The 18,301-nt window shown below is 33.5% G+C and overlaps 1 protein-coding gene across 1 annotated transcript; it reads left to right on the forward strand.

Annotated features, from left to right (window-relative positions):
• The first annotated feature begins 5,108 nt into the window (after positions 1-5,108).
• On the forward strand, positions 5,109-16,793 carry LOC149080654 (UPAR/Ly6 domain-containing protein crok-like). The gene is made up of 3 exons (XM_089239840.1): positions 5,109-5,471; positions 9,670-9,828; positions 15,586-16,793. The coding sequence occupies exons 1-3, from the start codon at positions 5,381-5,383 to the stop codon at positions 15,810-15,812; spliced, it is 477 nt and encodes a 158-aa protein (XP_089095966.1). The 5' UTR covers positions 5,109-5,380; the 3' UTR covers positions 15,813-16,793.
• The last annotated feature ends 1,508 nt before the right edge of the window (positions 16,794-18,301 follow it).

An 18,301-nucleotide genomic window follows, 5' to 3' on the forward strand; every position in this document is an offset into this window, starting at 1 on the left:
AGATATTTTGGCGCTGATCTACAGGACTCTTCCTTTCTTTCTCGCTTCCTACGCCTGGCCTCTCACAAAGAGGGAGTATCGTCAAAAATAAACTCACCCAGCATTTAAGACCATCTTCATCCTCTTTTAAACACCCCTTTCAATCATTTTTAGCTTGAGATTGCTCGATTAATTTTTTTGGCTTTACTTGGATTGTTTCTACACACTTTGTCTTGCAACTATTTCGACTGTTGAACATTTATATTGACTTTAGACTCACTGTTGTAACCGTAGATAAGAATAATAAACAAACTGTGTTTTGCTACATTAGTAAAATACCCATTGGTTAAAGTAAAGGGAATGAGTGCAAGTAACAGAGAAATGGACCAATGTAAATGACTCTGATAAATACAAATCTAACCCTAACACAAAAACTCAGGGAAATCTCAGATACTATATTTAGTATGAAAATCATAAAAAAAGTTTGAAACTGTTTATTTATATCTCTAGAAATAGGACTATGTCTAGAAATTCACTCCCTTTTCCACATATTTTTACTGACTCTTTATGATGGTGTAGTGAATCATCAAATGATTATACTCATAATTTCATAAAATGCTATTGTAGACGATTTATTGCACTATTTTTGGGGTAGAAAGCCATAATCTATCTCGTTTGTGTTCTTAGAGAGAGAATAGCTGGCTACTTCAATCCTCCCACTTTTTTTGGCATAAAGCCTGTTTTGTTTGAAGTGTGCGTGTGGTGGCAACCCATGTGCATATCCTTCCATCTTAATCCACCGTTTGCTTTCGTCTTTTTCTCATACAAAAGAAGAGCAAAACTCTAGGAATAGACCGCGAAAACTCATCTCTCTGTCACTCCCATCTTTGATAAAAAAGCTCTCTTTTGATTGTATATTTTCAGAGCTGAAGGGATTGCCGAGTGTTGAAAGCCAAACAAAAAAGGTTTCCGCTCATATTGGACTTCATTTCTAGCCTTTTGTTTATCTAAACGAAATAAATTCATTTTGATATTTTTCTATGAAGGGAACCAATAAAAAAATTTCTGTGAATTTTTGAAAAAGATTTTTGAATGTTGAAATTTGTATATATATACACACACACAACCACAAATATTAACTTATATACTGCAGATGCATCAAATTACCTTATATTATACTGCAATAATGACTGAAGTAAACGTAGCATAAACAAAGTAACTTGTTGGCGCAAGTATCAAATTAAAGAGAAATATATTATCTTAATTTTGAAAATTCGGAGATGTAATTCTTATTTCAATATTTCTAGTTCCCAGAAAATAGCAAAACAGTTGGGCAGGAACGAATCCGCAGAATGAAATGCGAATTTGTAATTATGGAGTATATATATATTATTACCCTTCATATGATAAATAAATACCCATCGCAGTTAATCCAATGAATCCTTAACACTACTTAATGTGATTTTTTATACATACAAATTATAGATTTCAGCCGGGATTTTTATATTATTCACTGGGATTTTTCGCCAGTTGCACCATAATAAATTAAATATGTAAACAAATATGATGCAGTCAAAAGTAAATTAATTTTTACATTAAAAAATGTGTGACAATTGTTTCCTATAATCTGATTTGCAAATGGAATTTTTAGACTCGCATAGATCTCATCAAGTTTTCTAAAATATCTGGTTATTAATTACTGAGAAAAAAAAGTACCCATAATAGTAGGTTATTATTATTTTTTTGTTTCTTTTTCGGTTCAGCTGAACATGCGTAAAAAATTGACTTATAACGTAAGCAAACAGCTCTAGTCATATTCCAAAATATTTGCTTTCGTGAGAAACTAAGTATCCATTTTGCTTACAGTTTAAAAAGTTGTAGGGGAACTCGGAAAGGTACTATATTTATAACTTAGAGCTTAAATCCGTATATTACCCGCAGACGTTGCTTTTTCTGTCGGTCAGAAAGCAATTAACGGAGTGCATTGCAGATTTTCAAGACAGAAAAATTTAGAAAACGTATATACAGAATAGTTTTCCTGCTTACTGTTGCTGTAAAAGATATTTTTATTTTTTGCTTTCGGCTCTGAAACTTTACTTCGGAGGAATTTGGTGGTAAGTTCTAAAATAACAACTTTTGAGGGAAATTACGGGGGATAACTCTCTTGAAATAGATTTTTGTCTCTTTCGATACCCACGGTCTCGATAATGCAGGGTGGACGAGAAGTCATGGACACATTTTAAGAATTAATAACTAATCAACCGACATAAAAAGGTGCGGTTTGCACTAAAATACTCGTCATAAACTTGTTTATTTATTGTTTTTTTTTTTAATTTAAATTTAAAAATAAGTTCAAATTTCACTCACAGGTGGTGCTTTAAAACGAAAAACTCTACATAACACATAAAATGTAACACAAACAGTGTATAATTAATGTTTATGACAATTTGCGTTACATAAAACTATCACGTATTTTAATATGAATTTATTTTTTAGCTCAGGCTATATATAAACGGGTGGAGAGGTTCTCATGTTGAAATATGGTAGTTTTATGTAACGAAAATTGTCATAAAAATTAATTATACACTGTTTGTGTTGCATTTCATATGTTACGTAGAGTTTTTCATTTTAAGTGCCACCTGTGAACGAAATTTGAACTTTTTTTAATACATCAAAAAACCTTTAGGCCATGATGAGTATTTTAATGCAAACAGCAGCTTTTCGTCAGTTGGTTGATTTGTTATTAATTTTTAAAATGTGTGAAGGACTTCTCGTCTACCCTGTACATCAGGAAGTTGACACCCAAAAATGTTTCGATCAGATTGATCTACGAAACTTTTGACCGAATATGTGGGGAATATTTTTTCGCCATAAAAATCTAGAATTACAATTGAATCGTCAGGTTTAAGTTGAACAAATCCAATCAAGTTTTTTTGAAAAATCGAAAAACTGTATGAGTGATAGCATTTTCAATCAATAACAACTGTCTGTTTCTGGGAACTAGTTCTTGTTTTTGTTTTTCTTGACACTCACGTATACAGCCATCCTTTGCGATACTTTAGAGTACAAAAAGTAATTTTGTCATATTTGGTTTTCATTCTCTTCTTAATTCTGACGAATCAATTATAAACTATATCTAACTGAAAATGCTTCTAACGCGTGTGGGGTTTAGGGTATTTCTACTTAAAGATGATATTTCAAATTTTGGGAATCAAAATGGCAAGCTGACCTCTAAAGGTACAGTGTATACCAAGGTAAAGACCAGTAATACGAATTATATACTGTATATCATACTAGGTTAGAAATAAAAATGTTGCCTATAGTCACTTTGAACGAATCCTGAACAATGATACGATATTGTATTTTGATATATGCTATGTATGCTTTATCACTTATGAAGTTGCATTATCGCTTTTTTTATTTTATATTTTTATCCGGGTAAATTGGTTTATGATTGAATGCAATTTGTTTCATTCTTGGTTCTTAACCCATTATATGCTAAAACTTTATTACTTAACTTTTAAAGTTATAATAGATTAAAAATATTAATTAATTAATTAATATTTTGTTATTTATAAAAAAATTTCCAAATATCTTTATTTATTTTGTAACTTTTACAGCAGCCCGTTCAAATTTTTGTTTCAACAATCAAAACTGAAAGTTGCACTGCTCGAAAAGAAGAAAAAACAAACGTTCCAAAAAGGGACACTAAAATAATGGTTTAAAACAATCATGCAGAATTAACATAAGGTGATTAATATTCAAATCATTTTCAAAACGTCAAGTTGGTAAACACACAGTTCTAATTTTGAATAAATCCCACGTTGAGATTTCGAGAATGAAACCTCGTTAGGTTTCTGTGATGGATTTGGAAGAAAGAGTGAGGTCTTGACTCTGACTTCACATCAGCAAGAGAAAGATAGACCAACTAGTCTTGCCCTTCACTGTATCTTTGTTTGGAATTTATTTTTAGAAAGTGGGTCCCTCGTTCAAGTCTTATCTCTTATCCTTGATTGTTTTTATGTTGCTTTTTTTTCTGGAGAACATCGCTCATGATTTGAGAGATACTTGAATACCTTTTTTTTCTTTAGTTGTTTATTTTACTGTTTAATTAATCACTGTTCAAATTGCATTCTTGAACAAGTATTGCCATATTCCAACAATCTCTTATGTATCGTTATTATTATATTTCTTCTTGACTGAATGCAAAAAAATAACAAAGAGTGCTGAAAGTTCTTAAAAAGTTGAATATTTTTATAGAATATTATAAACAATCTTCTCGCATTTCCTTTCATAGTGTAAAATAGTATGCAAAATAAGCTATATATATACATTTGAGCATTTTTCTAAAGTGATATAATACAACAATTTTTGTTTTATTTCAAATGCGTGTGAGAAAAGATATAATCTGATTGATGGTTGCATATGAGAAAAAAAAAATTACCAAATATATACACATATTCAGAAAGAATTTCGTTCATTTGTATTTATGCTACTATTTAGTGGCATAATTCAACAGAAATTTCACGAGTACCTTGAATAAAAGGCAAATCGAATCTTTGAACTCTTGAGTAAAAATTTTCAATGCTTTCATATTCAAGACAGTGTGTACGTATCTTTAAAAATTCATTATCTTTTATAGTTTTTTCTATTTTCCTATCATTTGGCCCCAGTATATACGTACGAAAGATCTGAATGCAGACAAATTTCTATAGGTATTTCTATATTTTCCCCGAAATTTGTTAATTAGATTCATTATTCTATATGTTGAAAGCAAGTATAAATTTTAGGACACTGATTGTAAGTGCACTCAAAATTACTATACGGAGTTTTGCAGGTTCAAAACCTTTATAACTCAATGGGAAATAATTTTAGTGTCGAATACTGTCAGAGGTGGTTTTTTTCCAATCAGTTGGTACAAAATAAAATAAAAAAAAAACTTGAAAAAAAAACGAGGAAAATGGGCAGTTTGGAGGAAGATTCGTTGAGTTACCTCACGGATCGATTTCTATAACATCCGGGAAATTTTGGAAAGCTGTGCAACGAAGAGAGCATGCGTCAGTCTATTCTTCTCCCTCTCTCACCTTCTACATGAAAGAAGCGCAAGCCTCTCTATGCCGTGTTCGCTCCATTTGCCCAGTTTTCATGGACCCTTTTCGACTGAGGAATTTTAGTCACGTTATCCAGGACTGAATAGCAAGTGGTGTTGGTGGCTACAACCGGAAGTTTCCAGGACAAGTTCTTTTTCTCCAATTTATCTATCTCTTCTAAAGGGAATCTTACAAGTACTGTTCTCAAGCTGGCTGTTCGCTGCTGTCCCCAGGACGTTCCCGAGTGACCTTTACGTCTGGCCTTCCGACATCCTTTTAAGCTTCATTGTCTTATAGAGTATAATTGCACTATGGCGATCATCAGCACCATGTTCATCAACAAAGTCAGATTCGATACCGTCATTGTGGTTTTCCTCTTTTTGGCATGCACTTTTCATTTAGGTGAGTTTGCGTGCTGTTTCATCATCATTTTTAATCTTTATGTTACCGCTACTTGCGTGACCTCTCAGTGTTAAGCGCGTGTGCCAAATCTCGCTTTTTTTCCCCCCATCAAGGCTTAGTTTCCAACATTTATTGGAAACTGACAAACACTTTTTTATGTAAAAAGTTTTCCATATGGTCGATGTGCATCTAATCTTAATGTGTTTAACATATTGCATATATAGCTCACTTTTCTAACTTTCTTTTGTTTTTTTAATTCGGTGTTTATTCTATTTATATATTTATTTGTTCCAAATGGTTTTTTTTTTTTAAATATGGTGATGAAATGAAGAAGGAATTATGATCCGCATGCATATATGATTGTTTAAAATTTATCGTTTTTGTTTGTAGAGATTTTTCAATTCAGTATTACCTTTAAAAAATTGATTTTGTTGTTCTCGATTTTATTAATTGAAATAAATTGCGTGAAATCGGGTTGAAGAGCGTTTTCTGTGTCGTAGTAAGGAATGAACTGAGAAGACTGAGGTCGACTTAAAGTCACGCGACTCCATCAATCTCAGACATGTTTCCGAATATTACTTTGACCATGGAAGTTTTTCAATGAACTATAATGATCATGCAAGTGTTCGGAAATACGGTAATTTGTTAATCAGGGGTTTTTAATGGTCCATTTGACGGATCTTTATATTTGATAAAGAAAAAACCCACAAAATATACCATCATTATTCACCAATGAAAATATCTTAGAAAAATATTTTTTTTCATTTATTTTTAATGATTCAATGCCACAAAAAGTGTTTTCGAGTACTGCTCTGTTCAAAAAGCGCAGATAATAAAATATTTAAGTATTAACACTTGATAGTTTATTACCATCATATTTCGAAGAAAAAATCTAGAAAGCCCTTGTGTGCAGAAAATGACCGTGGTTTGAAAAAACTGATTAATGATGAAAAATCTGGAAAATGTCAGGCATGTTTATTTCTTAACGTGAAATAAGATTTACGAGGCTCTCCTCGTGTAGGAGAAGGTAATTTATACATTAGTTTTTGTTTCATCTACGCTCAGTATTTGCTATTGTTCAGAGATTGAATAAATGTTTAACTATATTTTCACCTGTTTTAAAAATATATACAAGGTGCATAAGTAACAGCACTTTACAGGCAAACCGTTGATCCTAGAGGCATAGGTCCAGATAGAAACATTTCCAAATGACGTGTAGAACTCAGATACGTCATTCGTGTTCAAGGGGCTGTATTTGTATTAAAATAAAGAAAAACATTTTTTATATGGACACCCTGTGCTCTAAAACATAATTAGAAAGTAGTTGCCCTGTCTCTCCTGATGCCAACAAAAAAATTTCCACTTTTCTAAGCGCAATATTCCTTGGAATATTTGAATTCAAAAATCGGAGAAAGTTTGGGGGAAAACAGCATAAATAAGGGAAAAAAGCATTTTTTGTCAGTTTACGCTGTGTTTTTTTCCCAACATTTCCCCGATATTTTTTAATTCGAATATTGCACTTAGAAACGTGGAATTCTTTTTGTTGGCATCAGGAGAGACAGGACAACAACTTTCTAATCGGGTTTTTGGGCACAGGGTATCCGTATAAAAAGTTAATTTTTGTATTTTAATGACTATACAATCCCTTGCAACATGAATGAGTTCTACACGTTATTTGGATATTTTTTCTAATTGGAAGTATGCATCTAGGATCAATGGTTCGCCAGTGAAATAACAGCCGTGCGTGCTGTTACCTATGCACCCTGTACACAAGTATATGGACGTCGAAGATCATGTTCATTCGGGTTTACTGGAAATGATAGAATAATAGCAGTGGTTGCTATTCTGAGGATCCATTGTTTTTCACTTTATTAAAATGTAAGATAGTTAAACAAAAGTTGTTGCACCCAATTTGGAAAAGCTTTTAGGTTATTACATTCATCATGAAATACAAAATGAAATCATTTCTCATATTGAATGTAAACATAAATATAATTCAGTTAAATTTCGAAATGTTTTATAACTCTCGATGAATATTTCTTTAAGTTATTATTTTTGAATTATACGATAATAATAAAAAACATTGTTTAACTGTTAAGTCTTCCAGATCTGGTCCTCAATGTGATTATCAGTTCAGAAAAAATCACCAACGAAAAAGCCAAATACACGGAAAAAAATCAAAATTCCTTATGCATTTCGACACGCTATGGGTATCGCCTTCAGAGGACACAAACTATCACGCTGACCACCACCACCAAACCAGAACATGGCTCTCACTCTGTCCCAAGAGTGGTCGCTGACCGAGTATCCAACTTGGATTGATTACCAAATCTTAATTCTCGGTTACTCAGCGGAAAGAAAAAATATATACTTCTGTCCAAGAGTCAAACGTCACGACCAGAATGAAGCAATGAATAATTATCAGTTGCCTTTTATTTTCAGATCGAAACCGAGTTTTGACTGCAAGTGGTATACTCAGACTATACTCTCAACTAATATTTTTTTCGGTTGAGAAATTAAACTTTTTCAAATGTGATATGATATTCTAGTATAAAATACGATGAATGGGCAAAAAAAAGAACCGTGATATATTGTACCGCAAGCCTGAGTTGTTTTTGTTGGACTGGACTGGAAGCAACAACACCGTAAGTCAACAAAATGATGTTAGTTGAGCCAGCATACTTTATGACCAGGGCTAGGATTTTTATGACGTAAAAACCTAAAAATATGCCGTAAAAACATAAAAATGTGACGCAAAAGCATAAAAATGTGACGTAAAAACATAAAAACGTGACGTAAAACATAAAAATGTGACGTAAAAACATAAAAATGTGACGCAAGAACCTAAAAATATGCCGCAAAAACCTAAAAATATGCCGTAAAAACATAAAAATATGCCTTTATAGATAAGTTGACTATATTTCCTCGAGAAAAATACGGGAAATCGCCATCCAACCAAAAATGATAACAGATTTATACAAATGAAATCGCCAATTATTGCCAATGTCGGAAGACTTTTGAAAACTTAATAACTTTTCAACTATATACAATAAGAAGATACGGTTTTTACAGATATACTTATAGGATTTTATTTTCCATAATAAAAAAAGCTCGGAATAGTTACATTTTTGTTCATCAGATGCAGTTTAACTCTAATAAGCTTCTCTCGCAAAGACAACATGTCTACAGATCAAGATGTATCGAACTTTTGAACAGAAACGTTTCTCACACACACAGCAAAACCTTAATCTGAAAAAAATCCTAGCAACATCCTTGTGCGGATGTTACGCAATGAACTCATCTACTTGTGAAATGCACGTTAAGTACTTTTTGACGTTATACAATAGCGCCATCTAATGAAAAAACGTAACTATTCCAATTTTTTTTTAAATTATGAAAAATAAAATTCTAGGAGTTTCTACGCATATCTGTGAAAACCGCATCTTCCTATTGCACATATTTAAAAAGTTATTGAGTTTTCGAAAGTCGTGTAACTTTTGGATCACCCTGTACTTGCTAATATTGTAGAAAAATCGCCAAATGTAGGAAATGAAACTAGGGGGAAAATCTGTCTTCATTGTTCCTCTGAAATATGCAAAATAATGCTCTAAAATTTGAAATATGGCTTAAATTGTTCCTTAATTCACCTAAGTGCAATCGAGAAACTATGGACCTTATTAGAAGAATCGGATTAGTCTCATTCGTTTCTTCCCTAATCCATGCAGAAAACAATGATAAAAATTAGACTTGAAATAAGTGTTGAGATATCACACTTATCAGTGTAGTGTAGTTTAGTGTGGTGTAGTGTAGTTTAAGTAATGCCAAGCGGAATGAGTGCAGTAATTGGTGCTAAACGAGAGTTCGACAAACCATTAACGTATGCGACATTTTCTTCGTCCAATTTTTTTAAATTGGTTTTCTTTTTAAATTGCTGAAAATGGTGAATCCTGCAACGATAGTCCCTTGGGTATGATATATTACGTAATTTCATGTGCTAATTTCTCAATTTCATCACTTAAATTAAATATTGATGGCATATGCAAAAAAAAAACCAAAAGTAATGCTTTAGTGAAATGTAAAACAGTTCTTACTAGTATTTCAAAAAAATTACTCGAATTAAAGATGTTATACAATATTTTTCCGTGGCACTAAGAAAAAGGTAACTACAATATTTTTCTCTTTTTTTGATATTTATCAGGTAATGCAATCATGTGCTGGGAATGTAACTCTCACTACGACAGAAACTGTGCTGATCCTTTTTGGAACAGTACATTCGCTCTCACAGATTGTGACATGCGTGACAAGGAGCATCTTCCAAAACAGAAAGCTACTGTCTGCCGTAAAATAATCCAGAAAGGTAAGTAACGTTAGGATACTCGACTCTCATGTAATTAGAATATTCGGATCATAGTAACATATTCTTGAAACTGTGTGTAAGATATCAGTTATTCAGAGCATACGCATATAAACATACAGGTTAAATGGGGTCGTTCAAGTATTACGTAAACAAATTTTTAGCCATTTTTGACCCCCTCCCCCCCCTGTCAGCAAAAGTCAGCAAAACTGTAACCCCCCTCCCCCCCCCCTTGTCAGCAAAATTTGGTCATCACTGGTCATTTGGTCATCCCCTACCTCCTAACGCATATTGGTGGGATCAGAAACGTACGCGGGAGGGAGGGCATCGAGAGCTCGTGCGCCTCCCGCGAAATTCATTGGGACCCACCCTTTAAGCCATATATGGTAAACCCTTAACCCGCAGACCAAATGTGGCCCTAAAGGTTATCTGATGTGGCTTGCCCCCCAAACCGAATTTTGTAAAAATGAACTAAGCGGCACATTTAAAAATCGCTTAAATGACCCGTGCCACAATTCCAGAGCATTTAAGTGGCCCGTGGAACATTTTCAGGTCACTGAAGTAAGCCAAAGATCACTTTCACATTCAAAGAAGATCACCTTTGTAACCCGCGACGCAGTTACAGAACACTTAAACGATCCGTGGCACATTTAAAGATCCCTTGATTGACACGTGGCACAGTATTAGAGCACTTAAGCGGCCCCCAGTGCGGCTCTGCATCACTCAAGTTACCCGCGGAACATTTCCAGATTACTGAAGTGATCCGTGGCATAATTACGGATCACTTGAGTGATGTGTGGTACAGTTCCAGAACATTTAAGCGGCCCGGAAACATTTACAGAGCACTTGAAGGATCCATGAACCATTTAGAGATAATTAAAGTGGCTCTTTAGGGGACTTACCAATAAGTAAAATGTTAGTTCAGGTGCCCATTAACTATCGAAAGGTTTTTTCCGTTTTTTGGCGCACCGAATAAGATGCCATTAAGAATATTTCATATCTCCATAAAGGGTGGTTGATGACGTAAGCATCATCCAAACCCCCTCCCTCCCCTCTTGTCATCAAAAGTCAGCAAATCGGAACCCCCCTCCCCCATCGATGCTGACGTAATACTTGAATGGCCCCAATGTAAATACCTTCTCTCAATTTATAGAGAATTCATTGTCAGTTACCCGTAACGAATTTACGAATTAATGAATTTAATATCTGTTAGTACGATACAGAACCTTCGAACTGAACACGTGGGTTTATTTTTCAAAAAATATTTCCTGTTATTGTACTTTCAAAATAAAATTGGTAGAATATAAAATCCGTAAATTTAATTAGCAAAATGAAGATTATTTCTTTTGGTTTAATGTTTTATACAGGGTGGTTTTAAACTTATGGGATAAACTTTAAGAAGTGATATAAGACACCTAAACAAGGATTTTTGATCGTAGAATGTTTAGTCGAATCCAGGGGCTACTCGAGCTTCCCTTGGTTTCCCGGGTGCAAAGGCTCAAGTGCCGCCCCTAAAGACGACGCTGGTGAGAGGCTGAAAGAGCTTCAGTCTTGTGCACTCTGGGATAAACCTGATTTATTTTATCCGTCCAAATCCGCACACCATTATTTACCAAAAACATGTGCTAGACCATACGTTCCGTTTTTATAGAAACTGTCCCGTTTTTTGGTCTAGAATTATTTCACCGTTCTTAATTTACGCCAGATAACTTCTACCCACATGACAGCTCTTATTGACAAGCCATCATATTTTCCTTCTTAAAGTCGATTTTTTTAATTAATCGCGCATTCCCAACAAAGAGGTTGAACCTTGTTAACGCCGGAATACCTACTCCAAGGATCCAAGCCCAGAAACTAGGGGAGTGTGGGTTCTGGTGCTTCACGTCCTGATCAAGTGAGAAAAGCCCGAAAATTCTTTCTTTGCCTGTATTTGACAGCTCCAGAAAAATTAATTGGGCGAGAGCACTAAAATGCACACTTGCTCAGTGTGCTTCCATTCCTGTTTCAGGTATTACGGCCTCAGGCCCTGTCTGTTCCCTCAACATATTCGTTATCAATGTATGGCTCAAAAGAGTGATAGCGGTGGTGTCTTGAGGATTTTTATTGTTCATAATTTTAAAAATTTATTTGTTCAGATGATAACCTAGGCTGCCGCCCGGGTGCACCGCACCCCTTGCACCGTCGCTTAAGCCGCCCCTGGTTGAATCGCAAATAGCAAAGGCATTAGAGGTGCTTTTAGAGAGTACACAATAGCACTTCACCAGTAGCAAATATTATATTTTCCAACGAATTTAATGCGATATGTAGGGGAAAGTGGTCAAAACCGGATACTAAATGCTTTATTAGGTACCAAATGTTAGTCCACATTATTCTGAAACATCAAAAAAAATTATACAAAACTTTGTCATAGTTTCAATGGATATTCAACTACCTGAATAATAATTTTTTAATCATTACGATATAATACCCAGTTTTGCCCCACTCGTGGGGCGAAACCAGATACTCATTGAAATACATGTAAAAAAATGTATTTATTAAAAAGTTTCTTTTAAAAAATGAAAAATTAGCATTTGTCTTTCAAGTTGTACACATTTCACTTTAAAAAATAAGATCCTCCTCCTTTTATGACCAATTTAAGTTTTTGAAATACATTTTTTTATTTTTAAAAATTATTTTTAATTGTATTTATATTTTAAATTTTATACTTCCAATTACTGGAAAACTCAAGTTCTAATTTTTCTCACGTTAATTGCAAAAACCACATTTAAAAGTGCGATTTTCCTCTTTATTCGAGAGTACTTCGCGAGCCCAGTCTACAAATGCGGCACTGGCCTCATTCTTGTCTTGATTTGAACTGTAAATCTTAGTGAGATGTTGATGTTTATGCTTCTTTGGTAGCATATTGTATATAACGGCCTAATAACTAGAGACCGTAAGTTCAGGCAAAATGCCATAAATGTCTTTTTTTGTCTATTTTCAAACATTTTTGTAAAAATGTGTTTTTACACTGTTTTAAGTTTATTAGTGAATTTCAGAGGCCGGTAACCCGCACAACTTGGATATTTTGAGCAAATGAGAACAAAAGAATTGCTTTTTAAAATTTTCCAACTACCAGTATTAATTGTCATCAGAAAGCCCTCCAAGCCTCACTTATACGCGAATAAGTGAGATAGGGAACTTGGTGTTGCCATGCATTAACTTTGCTTTGACCAGATGGTGTTAGACTTGAATAATTTGGTTTCAGATTAACACAGCCCATGTTAGAAAAGGAGAGGAAAATTAGAAATTTGTTTGTCTCTACATGCTTCCCATAACAAGTCTCGCTCAGGTATTGGACTGCATTGTATATGTATAGACGACCGATGATTGTCCCTAGAGGTCATCAGTTGGCTCACATAAAGCGGGATAGGAACAGACAGGACACTGGGGATCATGTTGTCTTGATTTTATTTTTTTACACCATAAATGCACTGCAAACAACCATGATGCATTCATTTTATATACATACTTAGCATTCGATTAAATTAACCAGTCGCCCTCAGGGATGTGCGATAGGTGCGAGCTAGAAAGAGTCCCGCATATGTGGTAACATGAAAACGAAGTTAATTTTTTTTTACAACAAAAGAATAAAGTAGTTTTGTTTCAACTATAAAAGTGATAATGATTATTCCAAATAAAACAGCAAATAAACAAGAATTATTCGAACTCGAAGGAAGCCCACAGATCATTTTCTCTACGGGCTCCGCATCTGGCAGTGGTGGCCCTGGAATTAACCTAATCCTGAGAGTCCACTAACATTCTATTTTGGTCTTTAAATCATTTTTTAACTTGGATAATAATACAGTTATTTCAAACTATAATTAAAACAGTAGGCAGATTAAGTGCAACCATTTTTTCAGCTAGTTTTTGGACACTCTATACCATTTTTAGTTATATTTCCTTCCTGCCATAACTTATAAATGCCTTTTTTAGTGCCTATATTTTAAGCATTTTCAGTGCCTTTTTGCCTGCCTGTTTCAACCATTTTTAGTGCCTATATATTATAAACTTCCGAGCTCTTCTAATAACTTTTTACTGCTGCTTCTGAAGCAAGGAACTCTTTGAGCTTCCTTAATTTTGTCCTTCAGTGTTGATTTTCAGAATATTATGATTTAAACTACAACCAGATAGTATCTGGTTTTGCCCCACACTGTCATTCATGAAACAAAATGGAACAATTTTGTTCAGTGATGCTTTCAATTTTCTACTGATGTGTTTAAGTGTTACTTGAAAAATAACAAATACACTCATGAACTTACGATTATGATTCTTCAATTATATAGCCGAGTGCGGCAGATAATATAAAGCAAAAAAAATTGAATTATTTCTACCTAAAAACTTAAAAAAAAAAATTTTAATCGCACAGTAACCACTCACTTCTCCTATTCTTAGTTCAAACTTTTTTAAGGGCTGTAGAGCAGTAATTTATGTTTTCGGATGGATCGCAACACTATATTCGGAGATGATTCCCTACCCGGTTTTGCTCCACTCTCCCCAACCATCCAAGGGTTCAGTGGTTGTAACATGGCAAGCATAACCTTGATGGTCCTTGCACTAATAAAAACCGAAATCCAATCATGTCCGTGGGAGGATGTAGTTCCAGCATAATGAAATAGGCCCATTTTTGCAGGGAAACTCTAAACTACTCAAAAACTGCATTTCTGTTGTAATGAATTGCATACGGTGAGCTCATCACATATGTCACCCGTCTCTCGCGATCTCTCTTCTCTCTCGATTTCTTATCGGTGGTCCATCTCCTGGACATTGTATACTCGATTTTCTTTGAAACCTTTGGAGACCTCATCTCTCGCCAAAGTTGGTGTCATTAATGTGTCACCAATGTGTTTTATTACAGAGTTTGCACCTCAACCTTTCATATTCAACCGCATACTCCATGACGAAAAATGCTGGTTTAGGATTGTTCTATCTAACCTTAAAGTTTGTCCCACGAATTCAGCATCACCCTGTACATCGGACAAGTTGATTAATACATTAAAGAATAATATTTTCCTATTGCACTTTTATATGGCTTTCTTGCAATAAAGTTCTTGGTGCTAATGCTACGTTTTGTAGAGAGAAAGAAAGTTCAGTCAATAGATAAAAATTAAATATAAAAAGAAAAACGCAAAAAAATATTTTAAATAAAAAATAGTTGTGGTATGTATTGACTGGATTTTCTTTGAATATTCTTGTCTGAAATACCCGGACTCGTATTTTTAAGTAATGAAATAACGTGAAAATATGTTTTTAAGAAATATTTTTTTACAACATATCAATATTTTTACAATAATATCATTAAACTTGCAAAATTTCTTATGTCTTTAATTCAAAATTTAATTCTGTCAGCATCATTCACCTACATGTAGCGTAGTTTTAGATAGAATCAAATGAAATCGATAATGCAAGAGTTGCTGTTAAAATACGTGTAGAGTAGTTCGCAATCTATTAAATTTTTCAGCTTAAAAACCTACTTCAGACTGGAAACTGAGACCATGTATTACATCATAAGCAACGAATGCATACAATTACATGATTATATTATGATTATAAGTATAGATGCATTGTAACAATTAAAGCAATTATAAACAGTTTTCATCTATGTTTATAAGTTTTTTTTGTGTTTTGAGATTTTCTCGAACTGAATCAAGAGTTTGTTGATATGCTTCAGATTCAACAACTAAATCGCTAAATCGTGTTTTATTTTTCTTGTTTTCTTCCTAGTAAGAGATGATTATCGCTTCATAAGAAGCTGTGGCTACCTTGAAAATGAGAAAGAATCTCCTGACTGCTTCAAGCGTGCTGGTACATTCAATGTTCTGGTCCAGTACTGTAGCTGCAAAGATGATGGTTGTAATGGATCACCAAACGTCTTTGCAGGTGGAAGCTGGGAACTGAAAATGATATTTTACGTTGCCATTTCTCTCGTAGCCGGAGTGGCTGTAAAATAGAAAGCTTAAGAAAATGTCTAAAAAATATACCGATGGACTTTTAGCGGCACAAATACCTGACGGTAAAGTCTTTATATCTGAAAGCAAGTTTGTGAAAAAAAAACCGCACGCGTTAGAGAAGAAATCATTTTCAACCTCTCATTTGTATAATTTGTTGGATCTTTGAGTTGCAGTGTATTTGCTTGCTGCTGACGGCATAAATATATCTATATGTATGAGACGCTGCATTTATCTGGTGTACCAGTGCAGTTACTTGTTGCTGAATTTAGGTTTAGTTCACATACACTAGAAGGAATTCGACGATCATGAAATCGAACGCACTATATTCGAAGCATTCCGCCCAAATCAGTAGTCAGAGACATTACACATATATATAGTGACTGATCATCATTGTACGTATAGAAACGCATGAAAGCTACAATCAAAGAGGAGAAATTATATACCAAGTCAAATAATTTATATATCTTCATCGTGGCAGTGTTGAAGCACTGAAGTGGGACCAGAACTGCCTGACTCAGATATAGGAAGATATATAAAAAAAATTACTGACGAGACGTAGTTTGCATTTCATTTGTATGCGGTATGCTTGTTTTCCCTATGATGAGAATTTATATAGTTTGTTGATTTTCGCTCACCATAGAGAAGTGAGTGGTTAGCAAATCAATATATACGAAGGTTTTTCTTTTGCGGATGCTGTCCTATCAACGAAAATCAGAATTAAGATAAAATTTGGCTCTTTCTTCAATTTAGGTGACTTTAATATAATGGGAAGCTTTACAGGTAGGTATGTCGTCAGCAGTGTAACGAATTTCTCACGAAAAAGATGATTCGATTGTTTTTGTAACAAAGAAATGATAACTAATTTTTTCTGTACCGTGTGTTCAGTTTCTTTCCCGAGCTATCATTTCAAGAACCAGGAACAACAGGAGCGTTGTTATTCTGCGTTCAACATATATAAAATAAAACAATTATAAACCCCTCAGTCATTGTGTCGAGAAAAACACTATAATGTTGCACTTGCTGGAAATCTGTTGATATGTATGTTATTTGTCTGTTGCAAGCATCGTTAATAGAAGCTACAACATATATAATATATATTTCTGCTGTTGATGAAATATAAAAATGATTCATAAATGGGTATTATGACATTAATAAGCGTCTTCGATAACATTGGGAGGGCGATGCCATAAAATCATCCCTAGTAATTGCATAACATGTACTATGTTTTTGATAGAGCTTACTTGTTATACGTTCAAAACGACAGTGAAATAGATTTTTTCTATACGTATAGGCATTTCATTGATTATCGTATATAGAAGTATTATGTAAAATTACTTCATGCTCGCATTCAAAGAAGTAACACCTCGAGCATACATTCCAAACATTCCCCCTCTTCTGAAATATTACGTTAAAATTGAAGAAATCGATGAACGCTTATAGTATAAAACTTGGATTAAGTTATTAATTCTATATACAAATTTTAAATTTTATATTTAAAGTTTAAAATTTCATTAAAAGGATAAAAATGGTTTAACATCAAAACAAGTGTCTGGCGTTAAAATTTAATCACATAATTGAACCATTTATTAATAGATCGTCATTCACTATCTACGTATTGAAAATAAGTTCAACACTCATGATTCAATCAAAAAGGATCATTAAGTTCTAAGGCCGTCGATTACTCAAATGATACCTACAGTAAACCCTCTCTATACTATAACTGATTAATTAAATGCCATAACACAGTGTCAGTCTAAGTTTTTTTTTTTTAATTTTTTCAGATACATCAACCTTCCACAGAGAATAAACGTCGGAACATACTGTATAATGAATATGTTTTAATGATTTTAATAATCTGAAATCTCACAACATTGATGACCTATATATATATATATATATATATATAGCTAAACACACACATTTATCACGTGATTTCAAATTCAAAAAATTGAAAAGTTCAGATGTTACTTTTTTCCCTGCAGTTTTCGTTCATTATGTATGGGTTTGTGACAACATTTGACACTTAATTTCTGTTTCGTAGCTCTCAGTGGTAAAAGAGCTATTGTGTCGATTAAGAAATGAATAAGTGTACAGCAAAATTGTAAATGAAATCTTGTAACAGAAAAACTATGTATGACTATATTTATACTCGTGAAATATTTATCTTCCTTGAGAAAAAAAGAATCGAAATAAAGTACAGTTCGTTTTTTTTCGCCAAAAAATATTTCAGTTAATAAACTGTTATCTACCCATTTTTTTATTTCATGAACTTTAATTTTTAGTAAAAATTCTTAATATATTTATTTAGTACATGACTTGACTAAATATTTTATTGAGTTTTATATTTTTGTTGTCTTGATATATTATGTAATTTCCAAGGCTTTCCAAGGGATCATAATCCTTATTTCATTTTCTTTTGTCTACACTACTTGTATATTAATTGAAAATATTCAAGTATATTAATTTGCTCATGTTGATATATGTTGTCA

This window comes from Pholcus phalangioides, unplaced genomic scaffold, assembly GCF_987345545.1.
Source record: "Pholcus phalangioides strain wild (caught in Gottingen) unplaced genomic scaffold, Ppha-v1.0 ptg000011l_1, whole genome shotgun sequence".
In the NCBI taxonomy this organism is placed as follows: domain Eukaryota; kingdom Metazoa; phylum Arthropoda; class Arachnida; order Araneae; family Pholcidae; genus Pholcus; species Pholcus phalangioides.